Consider the following 15,197-nt stretch of genomic DNA (forward strand, 5'->3'; position numbering starts at 1 on the left):
GGAATGGAACCACGGAATGGAAGCACTTTGGAGTGCTTTTGTGGGGTTCCGTGCTTCCGTTCCGCAAAAGATAGAACTCATCCTATCTTTTTGCGGAACGGACGGATCGCGGACCCCATTCAAGTGAATAGGGTCATGATCCGCATGCGGCTGGCCCACGGTAGGTGCCCATGCATTGCGGACCACAATTTGCGGTCCGCAGCACGGGCACGGGGGCACACAGTCGTGTGCAAGAGGCCTTACTCTGCTCTTCTTTGAATGGAGCATGTTCGGAATTGTAGTTTCACCGCAGCTGGAGAGCCGAAGGTTGCTGATCCCTGTCCTATAGGATTACCACCCCAGGTTCCCACTTCCAGCTGATGTTACTGATGCTAAGAATAGAGTGAGACGTGGAGGGCAGTGGGCGGCAGAGACACGGCTGTGAGGCCATCAGCAATTAGCAAGCCACTGACAATGAATAATCAATAGAACCCAACTGCAGCTTGCATGGCCCCGTGTCTTTCGGTGTCTTGGATCCCTGTCGGCTGGTTCCGCCTTGAAGGAACTTGTCCAATTTCCTGTAAATTAAGCTTAATTGTTGGTAAGTGAACAAGTAATACTTTGTGTTCAGCTCCTCCCCATTGTAAAGATCTCTGCTTACTGTCTTTGAATAGAAAAATTATCCTTTTAAAACAATAGGCTGCAAACCTGACTCAATCAAATACTTCTCACAGCTGAGAGTTTGCTACAATTGCATAAGGTCTAGACAATACTTTGTGAGATAAACATACTGGACTCCAGGCTGATACAGTGTAATTATCGGGACAAGAGAGAGATCTGTGCTGCTGACAGGTTAGGATTGCTTCATCTGAAAAATTACAATGTTTAAACCTTTACATAATATGAGGATAATAATATCTATAATGTACATAAATGAAGACAAAACAAGAGCAGCACACAAGTCATAAGTGTTGTCATGAGAACCAAGCAGTAGGGCATTAGAGTAGTCTTTGGCAGTAGAGCAGTCTTGGGCAGTGGAGCAGCATAGGGCAGTAGAGCGGTCTTGGGCAGTAGAGTAGTCTTTGGCAGTAGGGCAGTATTGGGCAGTGGAGCAGCATAGGGTGGTAGAGTGGTGTTGGGCAGTACAGCGGTAATAGGCAGTAGAGCGGTACTGAGCTGTAGAGCGCTATTGGGCAGCACAGCAGTAATGGGCAGTACAGTATTCTTGGGAATTAGAGTACTCATGGGTAGTAGAGCGGTATTGGGCAGTAGAGTGGTCTTGGGCAGTGCATCGGTAATGGGCAGTAGAGCGGTACTGAGTTATAGAGCGGCCTTGAGCAGTAGAGCGCTATTGGGCAGTGAAGCAGCATAGAGCGGTTGATTGGCAGTACAGGATTCTTGGGCATTAGAGTAGTCTTGGGCAGTAGAGCAGTATTGAGCAGTAGAGTGGTCTTGGGCAGTGGAGCAGTACTGAGCTGTAGAGCGCTATTGGGCAGCAGAGCAGTAATGGGCAGTACAGTATTCTTGGGAATTAGAGTACTCTTGGGTAGTACAGCGGTATTGGGCAGTAGAGTGGTCTTGGGCAGTGCATCAGTAATGGGCAGTAGAGTGGCCTTGGGCAGTAGAGCGCTATTGGGCAGTAGAGCAGTCTAGTGCAGTGGAGCAGTCTGGGACAGTAGTGAAGTCTTGGGCAGTACAGCAGTCTTGGGCATTAGAGTAGTCTTGGGCATTAGAGTACTCTTGGGCAGTAGAGCAGTCGCAATCAGTAGAGCGGTCTTGGGCAGTAAAGCAGACTTGGGCAGTAAAGCAGTCTTGGGCAGTAGAGCGGTCTTGAGCAGTAGATCGGTCTTGGGCAGTAGAGTGGTCTTGGGCAGTAGGGCAGTCTTGGGCATTGGAGCAGACAGGCAGCGGGGCAGTCTGAGGCAGTAGGCCAGTCTCGGGCAGTAGGCCAGTCTCGGGCAGTAGGGCAGTCTCAGGAAGTAGAACAGCCTTTGGCAGTACAGCAGTCCTGTCCAGTAGTGTAGTCGTAGTTAGTAAAGCAGTCTTAGTAGAGCAGTCTTAGTCAGTAGGGCCATGTTGCACAGTAGAGTAGTCTTGAATAATAGGGCAGTCTTGGCCAGTAGTGTAGCCTTAGTCAGTAGAGCAGGCTTGAGCAGTAGAGAAGTCTTAGTAGATCAGTCTTAGTTGGTAGAGTAGTCTTGAGCAGTTGAGCAGTCTTAGGCAGTAGAGCTGTGTTGCGCAGTAGAGCAGCCTTAGGCCTCATGCACACGACCGTTCCATTTTTTGCGGTACGCAAACCGCGAATCCGCAAAAAACAAAAGCCGCCAGTGTGCCTTCCGCAATTTTCAGAACGGAACGGGTGGCCCATTGTAGAAATGCCTATTCATGTCCGCAAAATGTACAAGAATAGGACACGTTTTTTTAGATCAGTCTTAGTAGAGCAGTCTTAGTCAGTAGAGTAGTCTTGGGCAGTAGAGCAGTCTTAGTAGAGCAGTCTTAGTCAGTAGAGTAGTCTTGAGCAGTAGAGCAGTCTTAGGCAGTAGAGCCTTGTTGCATGTTAGAGTTGTCCTGGTCAGTAGAGCAGTCTTAGTAGAGCAGTCTTAGTCAGAGCAGTCTTGGGCAGTAGAGCAGTCTTGGGCAGTAGAGTAGTATTAGTAGAGCAGTCTAAGTCCGTAGTTTTGGGCAGTAGAGCAGTCTTAGTAGAGCAGTCTTAGTAGAGCAGTCTTAGTAGAGCAGTCTTAGTCAGAGCAGTCTTGGGCAGTAGAGCAATCTTGGGCAGTAGAGCAGTCTTGAGCAGTAGAGCAGTCTTAGGCAGTAGAGTAGTATTAGTAGAGCAGTCTTAGTCCGTAGTTTTGGGCAGTAGAGCAGTCTTAGTAGAGCAGTCTTAGTAGAGCAGTCTTAGTCAGAGCAGTCTTGGGCAGTAGAGCAGTCTTTTCGCAGTAGAGCAGTCTTTTCGCAGTAGAGCAGTCTTGAGCAGTAGAGCATCCTTAGTCAGTAGAGCAGCCTTAGTTAGTAGATTAGTCTTGGGCAGTAGAGCAGTCTTGGGCAGTAGAGCAGTCTTGGGCAGTAGAGTAGTAAAGTAGAGCAGTCTTAGTCCGTAGTTTTGGGCAGTAGAGCAGTCTTAGTAGAGCAGTCTAGTAGAGCAGTCTTAGTCAGAGCAGTCTTGGGCAGTAGAGCAGTCTTGGGCAGTAGAGAAGTCTTTTCGCAGTAGAGCAGTCTTGAGCAGTAGAGCAGCCTTAGTCAGTAGAGCAGCCTTAGTTAGTAGATCAGTCTTGGGCAGTAGAGCAGTCTTGGGCAGTAGAGTAGTATTAGTAGAGCAGTCTAAGTCAATAGTCTTGGGCAGTAGATCAGTCTTAGTAGAGCAGTCTTAGTCAGTAGAGTAGTCTTGGGCAGTAGAGCAGTCTTAGTAGAGCAGTCTTAGTCAGTAGAGTAGTCTTGGGCAGTAGAGCAGTCTTAGTAGAGCAGTCTTAGTCAGTAGAGTAGTCTTGAGCAGTAGACCAGTCTTAGGCAGTAGAGCCTTGTTGCATGTTAGAGTAGTCCTGGTCAGTAGAGCAGTCTTAGTAGAGCAGCCTTAGTCAGTAGAGCAGTCTTGGGCAGTAGAGTAGATTTGGGCAGTAGAGCAGTCTTGGGCAGTAGAGCAGTCTTGGGCAGTAGAGCAGTCTTGAGCAGTAGTGCAGTCTTGAGCAGTAGTGCAGTCTTGAGCAGTAGTGCAGTCTTGAGCAGTGGTGCAGTCTTGAGCAGTAGTGCAGTCTTCAGCAATAGAGCAGCCTTAGTCAGTAGAGCATTCTTGGGCAGTAGAGCAGTCTTAGTAGAGAAGTCTAAGTCAGTAGAGCAGCCTTAGTCAGTAGAGCAGCCTTGGTCAGTAGAGCAGTCTTGGTCAGTAGAGCAGTCTTGGTCAGTAGAGCAGCCTTGGTCAGTAGAGCAGCCTTAGTCAGTAGAGCATCCTTTGTCAGTAGAGCAGCCTTAGTCAGTAGAGCAGCCTTAGTCAGTAGAGCAGCCTTAGTCAGTAGAGCAGCCTTAGTCAGTAGAGCAGCCTTAGTCAGTAGAGCAGTCTTAGTCAGTAGAGCAGTCTTAGTCAGTAGAGCAGTCTTGGGCAGTAGAGCAGTCTTAGTAGAGCAGTCTTAGTCAGTAGAGCAGCCTTAGTCAGTAGAGCAGCCTTAGTCAGTAGAGCAGCCTTAGTCAGTAGAGCAGTTTTGAGCAGTAGAGCAGTCTTAGTAGAGAAGTCTTAGTCAGTAGAGCAGCCTTAGTCAGTAGAGCAGCCTTAGTCAGTAGAGCAGCCTTAGTCAGTAGAGCAGCCTTAGTCAGTAGAGCAGTCTTGGGCAGTAGAGCAGTCTTAGTAGAGCAGTCTTAGTCAGTAGAGCAGCCTTAGTCAGTAGAGCAGCCTTAGTCAGTAGAGCAGCCTTAGTCAGTAGAGCAGCCTTAGTCAGTAGAGCAAACTTGGACAGTAGAGCAGCCTTAGCCAGTAGAGCAGTCTTGGGCAGTAGGGCAGTAGAGCAGTCTTGGGCAGTAGAGCAGTCTTGAGCAGTAGTGCAGTCTTGGACAGTAGAACAGTCTTGGACAGTAGAGCAGCCTTGAGCAGTAGTGCAGTCTTGAGCAGTAGAGCAGCCTTAGTCAGTAGAGCAGTCTTGGGCAGTAGAGCAATCTTGGGCAGTAGAGCAGTCTTGAGCAGTAGAGCAGTCTTAGGCAGTAGAGTAGTAATAGTAGAGCAGTCTTAGTCCGTAGTTTTGGGCAGTAGAGCAGTCTTAGTAGAGCATTCTTAGTAGAGCAGTCTTAGTAGAGCAGTCTTAGTAGAGCAGTCTTAGTCAGTAGAGTAGTCTTGTGCAGTAGAGCAGTCTTAGTAGAGCAGTCCTAGTCAGTAGAGTACTCTTGAGCAGTAGACCAGTCTTAGGCAGTAGAGCCCTGTTGCATGTTAGAGTAGTCCTGGTCAGTAGAGCAGTCTTGAGCAGTAGAGAAGTCTTAGTAGAGCAGTCTTAGTCAGTAGAGTAGTCTTGAGCAGTAGACCAGTCTTAGGCAGTAGAGCCTTGTTGCCTGGTAGAGTAGTCCTGGCCAGTAGAGCAGGCTTGGGCAGTAGAGCAGTCTTGGGCAGTAGAGCAGTCTTGGGCAGTAGAGCAGTCTTAGCCAGTAGAGTAGTCTTGTGCAGTAGAGCAGTCTTAGTCAGTAGAGTAGTCTTGAGCAGTAGACCAGTCTTAGGCAGTAGAGCCCTGTTGCATGTTAGAGTAGTCCTGGTCAGTAGAGCAGTCTTGAGCAGTAGAGAAGTCTTAGTAGAGCAGTCTTAGTCAGTAGAGTAGTCTTGAGCAGTAGACCAGTCTTAGGCAGTTAGAGCCTTGTTGCCTGGTAGAGTAGTCCTGGCCAGTAGAGCAGGCTTGGGCAGTAGAGCAGTCTTGGGCAGTAGAGCAGTCTTGGGCAGTAGAGCAGTCTTAGCCAGTAGAGTAGCCTTGTGCAGTAGAGCAATCTTAGTCAGTAGAGTAGTCTTGAGCAGTAGACCAGTCTTAGGCAGTAGAGCCCTGTTGCATGTTAGAGTAGTCCTGGTCAGTAGAGTAGTCTTGAGCAGTAGAGCAGTCTTAGTAGAGCAGTCTTTTAGTCAGTAGAGTAGTCTTGAGCAGTGGACCAGTCTTAGGCAGTAGAGCCTTGTTGCATGGTAGAGTAGTCCTGGTCAGTAGAGCAGTCTTGAGTAGTACAGTAGTCTTGGGCTTTAGACCAGCAGCTGAAAACTCTAATACATTTGAGCCAGGTTCTTCCCTTAGCCTGATCCTCTTCTCCTTCTGTACGCAGGTCACAGGCTTGCTGGTCTCATCTTGGAATATTCCAATGTTTGGCTTTGTAAGTCACACCCCGAAGCTTAGTAACAACCGAATTTATAACACCTACATCAAAATAATTTCCCCTCTCCAGCGAATATCTGATGCTCTGGAGAAAACCTTGAAATATTTTAATTGGGAATATGTCGCCTTGTTTGGAGGATCAGCCGCGGAGTCGACGTGGGACAAAATAGATGAACTGTGGACGTTACTGAAAATCAGCTGGTTGTAAACTTCACCATCACCGTGAAGATGAAATACGAAACAGCAAACCCAGACAGTCTGGCGGGAGGCTCTCAGATCAGTGGCTTCACTCGCTAGAGGTAACAGAAATACATCAGGTCTGATACCCCACTCACATCCAGAGCTGCATTTAGAAGTCCATTGTTTCCTGCTATTACACTGATACATGTAGCAAGGTTAGGAAATACCAATGATCCTTTGGCTGCGAACTAATGTCAGTTACTTTGTCTTGTCGTGTGGGTTGAGTATTTTGAGATGTATGGCAGACACTATAGGAGGCATACAGAACAAGGACATCCATGGCCCTATATGGTGGCTACTTTATAGGTGGATTTCTGGCACAGTGTTGAATTTTCCCGACACTGTACATCTCTGTGCCAGGCATTAGGGGCACCTGTGGCATTCGTAACTAGACTTTCATTCACCCGGGGCAAATATTTAGCTTTCTGTCCCATTCATCTACTCTGTACCTGGCACACAGGCCCTGTTGTCCCCTCTTTAGCTATGCTCCTGGGCCTTCTGTACCTCTTTATAAAAGTTGGAGGGTATGCATTTTTGGGTCTTTTAACAAAACGTCTTCTGATTGACCTGATGTATGCAATATCTGACTTTAAGTAACATATAAGAATAAAACAAAGAACACAGCGCCTCATGTGCAGTACCGTCTTATGTCATAAAAGTGTACAGTGCTTATTGCGCTTACTGAAAACTGTTGTGAAGAGTCACAACAGCTATTTGTGCCTTGCTGGTATCTAACCCCACCAGCCTAGGGAATGCCTTGCTGCTGCCCGGTCTTCCCCCGTCTCGTTCACGAGCTCCAGGAGAATTGCTTGTAGAATAAAGGATGAACAAAAGAAAAAGACCGCTTGTTCGGCTCTGCAGGCATACAGATGAGTCTTCAGTATAAATAAGTGTTCTTTTATTCAATATCAGTCAACGCGTTTCAAGAGCGGAGCACCCCCTTCATCAGGACAATATTACAGGATGATATTTAGATACATGCTGCATGGTTTAAATCACACTTTTGGCGCGCTCATCTGAGGCGAAGTGTAACACCCCAGAGTTGTGTTACTAAAGTCTTTTACCCTGCTACAATCTCTTAAGAGCCTTAGCCTGGTCACCTGATGTAATTTTACATTATATCCTCACAACTGTGTATTATAAACCATGTTAAATGTAAATTGCTGTAATTTCCATGTTCACCAGCAGGTGGCAGCAATGTGTTAGCAAGGACCTAGGTTCAGTTTAGTACATCTAAGCTGGAATCGTTCGTTCCAGCTTAGCTCCCCCTCTGTGAGCAAAGTGGGCTTTGTCCATATCCTGCAGCATGGGCAGAGAAGGAAGTTAGAGTGAGTGTAGCCCACCCCCTGCTAGGGGGTAGGGTGTGCATGTTATGAGCTCCCTGAGATAGAGAAGAAAGCCAGGATCTTGTCTCGGCTGAGACATTGATCAAATCCCCAGCCTGAGCCCTGCAGCCTCGGCTGGATGAAGCAAGCAGACAAACTCCAGTTCCAGGACGAAAGCATTACCCTGTGAAGATAACTGTGAGTAAAGTCCAGAGACCCAGGAGAAGCCATATTCCTCCTCAGCTAGTCAGTCCCCAGACAGCAGAAGATAGAGAGTGCAGAAGCCAAATTCCTGCCACAGTATAGAGCTACAAAGCAGACGCCCTTTCCTGCAAGCTCCAGGTGATAGAGCAGAAGATAAATCCCTGCCAACCATTGCCAATACCTGCTGGGACCTAAGACAAAGCTGTACCTTGCTTGGATGAAAATTACCCTCAGTAAAGACAAGTTAGAACTTTACCAAAGGTCTGGATCTCAATTTCTGCTGCAAAATCCCTCTATTACTCCTCCTATCACTACACTCCATTTTATTGCAAGTGAGCCAGGAGCCAGGAGTCCAGCCGTACCCAGGTAGGAGACACCGTTAACACAATTACCACTACCATACAGAGACATTACACCACTCTGGCATTCCTAAACTGGGGTGTGAGTTATAACACCTTTAAAGGGCCCTGTGACAATACCCTGCGCATGCTGCAATTGGCGTCACAAACAAAACTATAGACTATTATATCCATATCCTGACCCGCTGCATAATTTGGCGTCAGTGTAACCCGTACCACGGTCCTGTTCATTGCAGAAGGTTTGGGGGCCGGATCTGGTGCCTCGCAGTGTCATTATGATGAGTTAATAGTTGTTGGGCGCTCTCTTGGGCGATCGCGTTCAGTGCAAGACCGCCCCTGCTCGTTCCGTATCTATCGTTACCCGCAGGTAATCCTTGTTCATTGCGGGGCTTGACCGCATGGGTTTAGTGTCTACAGGAAGAATGATCCATGGGTTCTTGTATCTATAGGAAAAAAGGGAAGGGCAAAGGGGAAGGTTTCAATGGGTACTGAAAATATTATATAGGTTTATATCTTATTCTTTTAGCGCATCTGACCGATGCCGGGATAAGAGATAAAATTGATACTAGAGAGATACTAGGCTGTATTTTAAATGACATAAAGTGCGGACCTTCCTTCCATCTTCAATTATTGATTTTTTTTTATCCCTAATTATGTCATTAATCCCAATCAAATGGATTGCAGAAAAGAGCTGGAGCATGTAATCCATATGTAGCAGAGAAACATGCTCTGAGAACCATAGATACAGGAATCTGTGTGTGCATACATATGCCTCCATATATGTGTACTTAACATTGCAGGCAATTTGCAACCATGAATTTGTTGCTTTTTATCTTTATATATTTATTGTATTTTTATGTATCTCTTTTTTAATTATGGTCGTTTTTCTAATGTATCTCTCTAGTATAAATTTTATCTCTATCCCTGCATTGGTCAGAGATGCTAAAAGAATAAGATATAAACCTATATAATATTTTCAGTAACCCATTGAAACCTTCCCTTTGCCCTTCCCTTTTTTTCCTATAGATACAAGAACCCATGGATCATTCTTCCTGTAGGACACTAAACCCATGCGGTCAAGCCCTTGCAAATCCCGCAACGAACGAGGATTACCTGCGGGTAACGATAGGTACGGAACGAGCAGGGGCGGTCCTTGCACTGAACGCGATCGCCCCAGACTGACAGCTCGAGCGCTCCGGGATAAGAGAGCGCCCAACAACTATTAACTCAGCATACTGACACTGCGAGGCAGTGCACCTCGCAGTAATCGCGGGGTATGCGCATAGAAGGCGCTATATATGTGCAGAAGGTGCCGAATTCAGCGCCTTGGTGACAATGTTGTGCTTTGAGCTGTGCTCTCTACAATAATTGCTGTGGGAATGCGGAGGCAACACAATGAATCCGTACCACAACAGTAGCAGCGAGGCCTGAGAAAAGAGTTCTTCGCGAGTGAACCTCATTATGCAAAACACGCGCGCTCCTGGCCACTCGCCCGATCCGGCCCCCAACCTTCCCCTCAGATGAGCGCGCCTAAAAGTGTGACTAAAAACCATGCATCTAAATGTCTTCCTGTAATATTGTCCTGATGAAGGGGGCGCTCCGCCCTTGAAACGCGTTGACTGATATTGAATAAAAGAACACTTATTTATACGCTACTATATTCCCGCATCGCTTTACAGACATTAGCATCCAACTGTCCCCAATGGGGCTCACAATCTAAGGTCCCTATCAGGATGTCTTTGGAGTGTGGGAGAAACCAGAGAACCTGGAGGAAACCCAGGCAAACACGGGGAGAACATACAAACTCATGCAGATGTTGTCCTTGGTCGGATACGAACCTAGGACCCCAGCGCCGCAAGGGCACCAGTGCTAACCGCTGAGCCACCGTGCTGCCCATACTGAAGACTCATCTGTATGCCTGCAGCGCTGAACGAGCGGTCTTTTTCTTTTTTTTTATCCTTTATTCTACTCTAGTATCGTCATAAATGGTTGTTGCATCAATGTAAACATGATTGTGTCTTCCTCACCTTCCTGTAGTTCTACTTTCCTTGTCTGCAGCCCCTTTTCAAAATCTTTCCAAACAGTAAATTGTAGATAGAGAGGAGGAGGAGGGGGGATGCGGCTGCAGCTTCTATCTTTCTGTTGTGAGAGATGCTAGTGAGAGGGGGGAAAGAGCAGACTGCCTCGTATTGAGAGATGGGTGGGTTGCAGGACACTAAGGATGAAGGAGAATGAACTTTACAGGATTTCAAAAACCAGAGTGAACCCAGCCTGACAATCACAATGCATCTTTCTTCCTTCCTCCCAGTCATCATACTCGTGGCAAACTTTGAGAACTCCAGGCTGATCCTGCTGGAAGCGGAAAGGCAGGGCTGATAAACGGACAGTACGTCTTCATCATGATCCAGCAGTTTGAAGTCAGCGGATTCCTGGTGAGTGTGGAGCAGGGTTATGATGGAAAGGATTACATTTAAAGGGACACTGTCTAGAAGTGCCTCAGAAGAGATGTGCCTCAGGTGATAGGGATTGCGTTCGACTCAGTGGAGGGGCCGAATCTCTGAAGGCAGAGCATTCTGCTGCAGACCATTACTTCCAACCGGCAACAAACAATCACATTAGCTGCTGATCAGATGGTTGTGGTTCTAGCTTAGTGAAGGTAAGTGGTCATGACAGGGAGGAACATGCAGTGGCCCCCAATTTGCAATCATTAAAACAATTATATCTGCAGTGGGATAGCTGTAGGAGGTAGAGATATTGCAGCTCAACCATGTAGAGGCCACAAAACCGTAGGTGACGCTCAGGAACAGCAGTGCCACAAGTTTCGGAGACCCTAGTACAGATTTTGCATCAGGACCTAAAAGTCAATGTCATAGTTACACAGGAGAAAAAAAAAGCACAGGTTCATCAAGGTCAATTATACAATATTAATTATTAGATTAACTATAACCCTCAATGCTGTTTGCCATTAGCTAGAATTCCTGACGTGGTATCTGCCATTACTACCTCCTGGGGTCGGGCATTCCATCCTGTGACTGCTCTAACTGTGAAGAATCCTTTCCTGTGCTCTAATGAATGTCCCTGGTCCTTTGTAAAGTCCTTGGGATGAATAAATGCTGTGCCAGTTCTGACCGCACACGTAATAGCATAACATCACCTCTAGGCGGAACGAGCCGCTCATCACAGCTGGGACCTTCCTTCCCGTTTAATAATCTGGTCGCCCGTCTCTGAACCCTTTCTAGCTCTCCGAGGTCTCTCTGGGATATTTGACCATCAAGCTGGGTTCTCAGTATCCTACATAGTGTTGTGTAATCAGCAAAATCACTGATAAAGAGATTAAGGAGAATCGGGATGGACACTGATCCTTGTGGTCTCCACTGCTCCCAGTACAGATCCTTGTGGTCTCCACTGCTCCCAGTACAGATCCTTGTGGTCTCCACTGCTCCCAGTACAGATCCTTGTGGTCTCCACTGCTCCCAGTACAGATCCTTGTGGTCTCCATTGCTCCCAGTACAGATCCTTGTGGTCTCCACTGCTCCCAGTACAGATCCTTGTGGTCTCCACTGCTCCCAGTAAAGATCCTTGTGGTCTCCACTGCTCCCGGTACAGATCCTTGTGTTCACCGTTACTCCCAATATAGATTCTTGTAGTCTCCACTGCTCCCAGTACAGATCATTGTGGTCTCCACTGCTCCCAGTACAGATCCTTGTGGTCTCCACTGCTCCCAGTACAGATCCTTGTGGTCTCCATTGCTCCCAGTACAGATCCTTGTGGTCTCCACTGCTCCCAGTACAGATCCTTGTGGTCTCCACTGCTCCCAGTAAAGATCCTTGTGGTCTCCACTGCTCCCGGTACAGATCCTTGTGGTCTCCACTGCTCCCGGTACAGATCCTTGTGTTCACCGTTACTCCCAATATAGATTCTTTTGGTCTCCACTGCTCCCAGTACAGATCATTGTGGTCTCCACTGCTTCCATAACAGATACTTGTGGTCTCCACTGCTTCCAGTACAGATCCTTGTGGTCTCCACTGCTTCCATAACAGATCCTTGTGGTCTCCACTGCTCCCAGTACAGATCCTTGTGGTCTCCACTGCTTCCATAACAGATCCTTGTGGTCTCCACTGCTTCCATAACAGATCCTTGTGGTCTCCACTGCTCCCAGTACAGATCCTTGTGTTCACCGTTACTCCCAATATAGATTCTTGTAGTCTCCACTGCTACCAGTACAGATCATTGTGGTCTCCACTGCTCCCAGTACAGATCATTGTAGTCTCCACTGCTTTCAATAAAGAGACTTGTGGACTCCACTGCCCCCAGTACGGATCATTGTAGTCTCCACTGGTCCCAGTATGATCCTTGTGGTCTCCACAGCTCCCAGTACAGATCCTTGTGGTCTCCACTGCTCCCAGTACAGATCCTTGTGGTCTCCACTGCTCCCAGTACAGATCCTTGTGGTCACCGTTACTCCCAATATACATTCTTGTGGTTTCCACTACTCCTAGTACAGATCCTTGTAGTCTCCACTGCTTCCAGTACAGATCCTTGTGGTCTCCACTGCTTCCAGTAAAGATCCTTGTGGTCTCCACTGCTCCCAGTACAGATCATTGTAGACTCCAGTGCTTCCAGTAAAGATTAGTGTTGGTCGAGCACCAAAGTGCTTGTGTGCTCGAGTAGCACCCAAGCACAATGGAAGTCAATGGGAGAACCCGAGCATTAAACCAGGCACCCCCTGCTCTGGAGAGGGGAGGGTGTCGGGACTCTAGTTCAGCTTAGGAGTCCCTGCTCTGGAGAGGGGAGGGTTTCATTAGCAATGATTTTAATCCAATTTTGTATTTTTTGTTATTTTAAACATATGTATTTGATCTGTATTTGTACTGGCCTGCAGTAAAATTAATATCCATTGACCGTTTAATATACCTCCAGCCACATAATCACTTGATATTTTCTGTCCGGTGAATGCCTAATGTTTGGGGCCTGTACTCGCCTGTTTCCCTTTTAAGATGCATAAAAATGGCCCCTGATTAAAATACATATTTTTTGTGGGAATTTTTGCCATTGATCCCCCTCTGGTATGTCACTGTCCATGTTGTGGGACGATTTGTGCACTTCTTGTAAGTATTTGGTGGCTGCAATAATGACCTGAAGGTTTTTCAGGTTCGCCTGCCATTAAAGTAAATGGGGCCTGCCATGAACTTGCGGTTCGCGAACATTTGATTGCGTTCGCGAATCGTCGCGACCAATGTTCGTCCATCACTACACATGAGCAACATTCAGATTTTCATTCAACTTCATATAGAAACCCAGCCTGCTGGTTAGTCGCAACCTATTTTTTACATGAACTTTTGCTAGTTATCAGTTATTAACGTATTCACTGATATATGCTTCTGTAGCTCATCTTGTAGAATACAGTCAAATATTTTACATACCAGAGACTTACCGGACAAAAGTTACACGGTTCCACTGTTTTACCTTTTAAGTATTGGTGCCACATCATCCATCCTCCAGTCCTGTGGCACTGACCCTGTTACAAGAGAGTATAAGAAGATGAGATAAAATAGTCAATTAGTTACTGAGCTCCGTTCCCTCAGTACCCGTGGATGTATGCCATCTGGGCCCGGGGCTTTATCAGTATTAAATTTGCTCACATGTAGCTGTAGTTCTTCTTGTGTTAAGATATTGATTCAGATGTGGTGTCCTTATTCAGAGCTCCAAATCCCCGGTATAGTCATAGACATACAGTAAATAATAACTTTTTGTCATCCTGCAGTCAGTGCTAGGTAGAGCTCAGGAGTTTAATGTGTTATTATCAAGGTCTGAGGTCACCACTAAGGAAGGTAACAAGCTTGCATACACTGTGTTAAAGGGCTTATCCAATCCCTATAATGACCCCCCTAATGCCTGGGGCCCTCATATCGGTTATACTTACTCCACTCCCTGGCACCCATGTCGCTTCTGATCCCCGCGCAGCCGCTGCTGCATCTCCCTGCTGCGCGTTTCAAAACATCCAGCGATTGGGGGGGGGGGGAGTTATGCAATTGACAGCCAATAGCAGGCTGCGACGGGGACAAGCCTCCCTAGCATCACTGATGATGCAGCAGTGTCCGTACGGGGATCATAAGTGACACGGGTGCCGGGGAGTGGGGTAAGTATCACCGATATGAGGGGCCCAGGCATTTGGGGGTTCATTAAAGGGGTTGAAAACCCCTTTAATTTACAGGCCTGCAGCTCACTTACTGCATACTGTGATATTATTGAGGCCTGGCCTGCAGTCACCATAACGGGATGGGGGGCGGGGGCAACCCCCACTACTGGGAGCTCAGGAACTTAATGTATACTGTGTTGTTATTGAGGTCTGTAGCCACCACTAGGGGGAGCCTAGAAGCTTAATGTATACTGTGTTTTTATTTACACCTGCAGCCACCACTAGGTGGAGCTCAGGAGCTTTCTGCATACTATATTATTATTATTATTAAAGCCTACAGCCACCACTAGGGTAAGCTTATGAATGCATTGCAAATTATATAGACATTGTCCTGAATTATAAAACAGTATACAGTAAGCTCCTGAGCTCCTCCTAGTGGTAGCAGTAGGCAAATAAACTTTTAGCATTTACTTCTATGTCCAAGGCAGGGATTTGGAGCTGCATTTCTTTGTGGGATTATGTAATACAGCGGCATCAAAATGTTGCAAACCCACGGGTATTGATAACAGACCAGTCACTGTGCTCGCTGTAGACAGTAAGTTTGATTTCAATTGCACATTTATTTTCAGGAAACTTTTTGGAAGGACACCTTGATCAATGAAAGAAATCAGACTGCTGTCCGGGCTTACGAATCTGTCCTCTTGATAGCAGTGAACTCCTCCTACAGCTATACGTCTTTCATGAAGCAGGTGTACGACAAGCTGAAAGGTCCCCCATTCTACAGTGAAATTGAGTCTGAAGACCAGGTACCTCCTCATTAAACTGATCTTCTCCTCATTTGTAATCACAATTGACAGCCAGCAGATGGCAGTGCTCTTCAACCAGAGAATTTTAGTTAATATTTGCATTGCAGGTTAGCCCCTACGCCGCTTACCTCCATGACTCTATCTTACTCTATGCCTTGGGCTTGCAGGAAGTTCTTAAGCAGGGGCGTAATATCACGGATGGACAAGCCGTTGTGGAAATCCTTAAAGGATACAATGAGACTGAGCTGTTTGGTAATTTTATGGCTGGCTGGATGAAATACTCCTCCTAGCCACATTCAATGGTGAAATATTATTATATGGCA

At 46.9% G+C, this 15,197-nt stretch overlaps 1 protein-coding gene across 1 annotated transcript in view; it reads left to right on the forward strand.

Moving 5' to 3' along the window:
* Nucleotides 1–15,197, forward strand: part of LOC121004403 (guanylate cyclase 2G-like) — a 122,258-nt gene that overhangs the window by 35,372 nt on the left and 71,689 nt on the right. The window contains 7 exon segments of the mRNA XM_040436601.1: nucleotides 5,752–5,980; nucleotides 5,983–6,062; nucleotides 6,064–6,100; nucleotides 10,238–10,291; nucleotides 10,294–10,346; nucleotides 14,698–14,874; nucleotides 14,982–15,126. Of these exon segments, the coding sequence (XP_040292535.1) occupies nucleotides 5,752–5,980; nucleotides 5,983–6,062; nucleotides 6,064–6,100; nucleotides 10,238–10,291; nucleotides 10,294–10,346; nucleotides 14,698–14,874; nucleotides 14,982–15,126 (775 nt within the window).

This window comes from Bufo bufo, chromosome 6 (genome assembly GCF_905171765.1).
Source record: "Bufo bufo chromosome 6, aBufBuf1.1, whole genome shotgun sequence".
Classification (NCBI taxonomy): domain Eukaryota; kingdom Metazoa; phylum Chordata; class Amphibia; order Anura; family Bufonidae; genus Bufo; species Bufo bufo.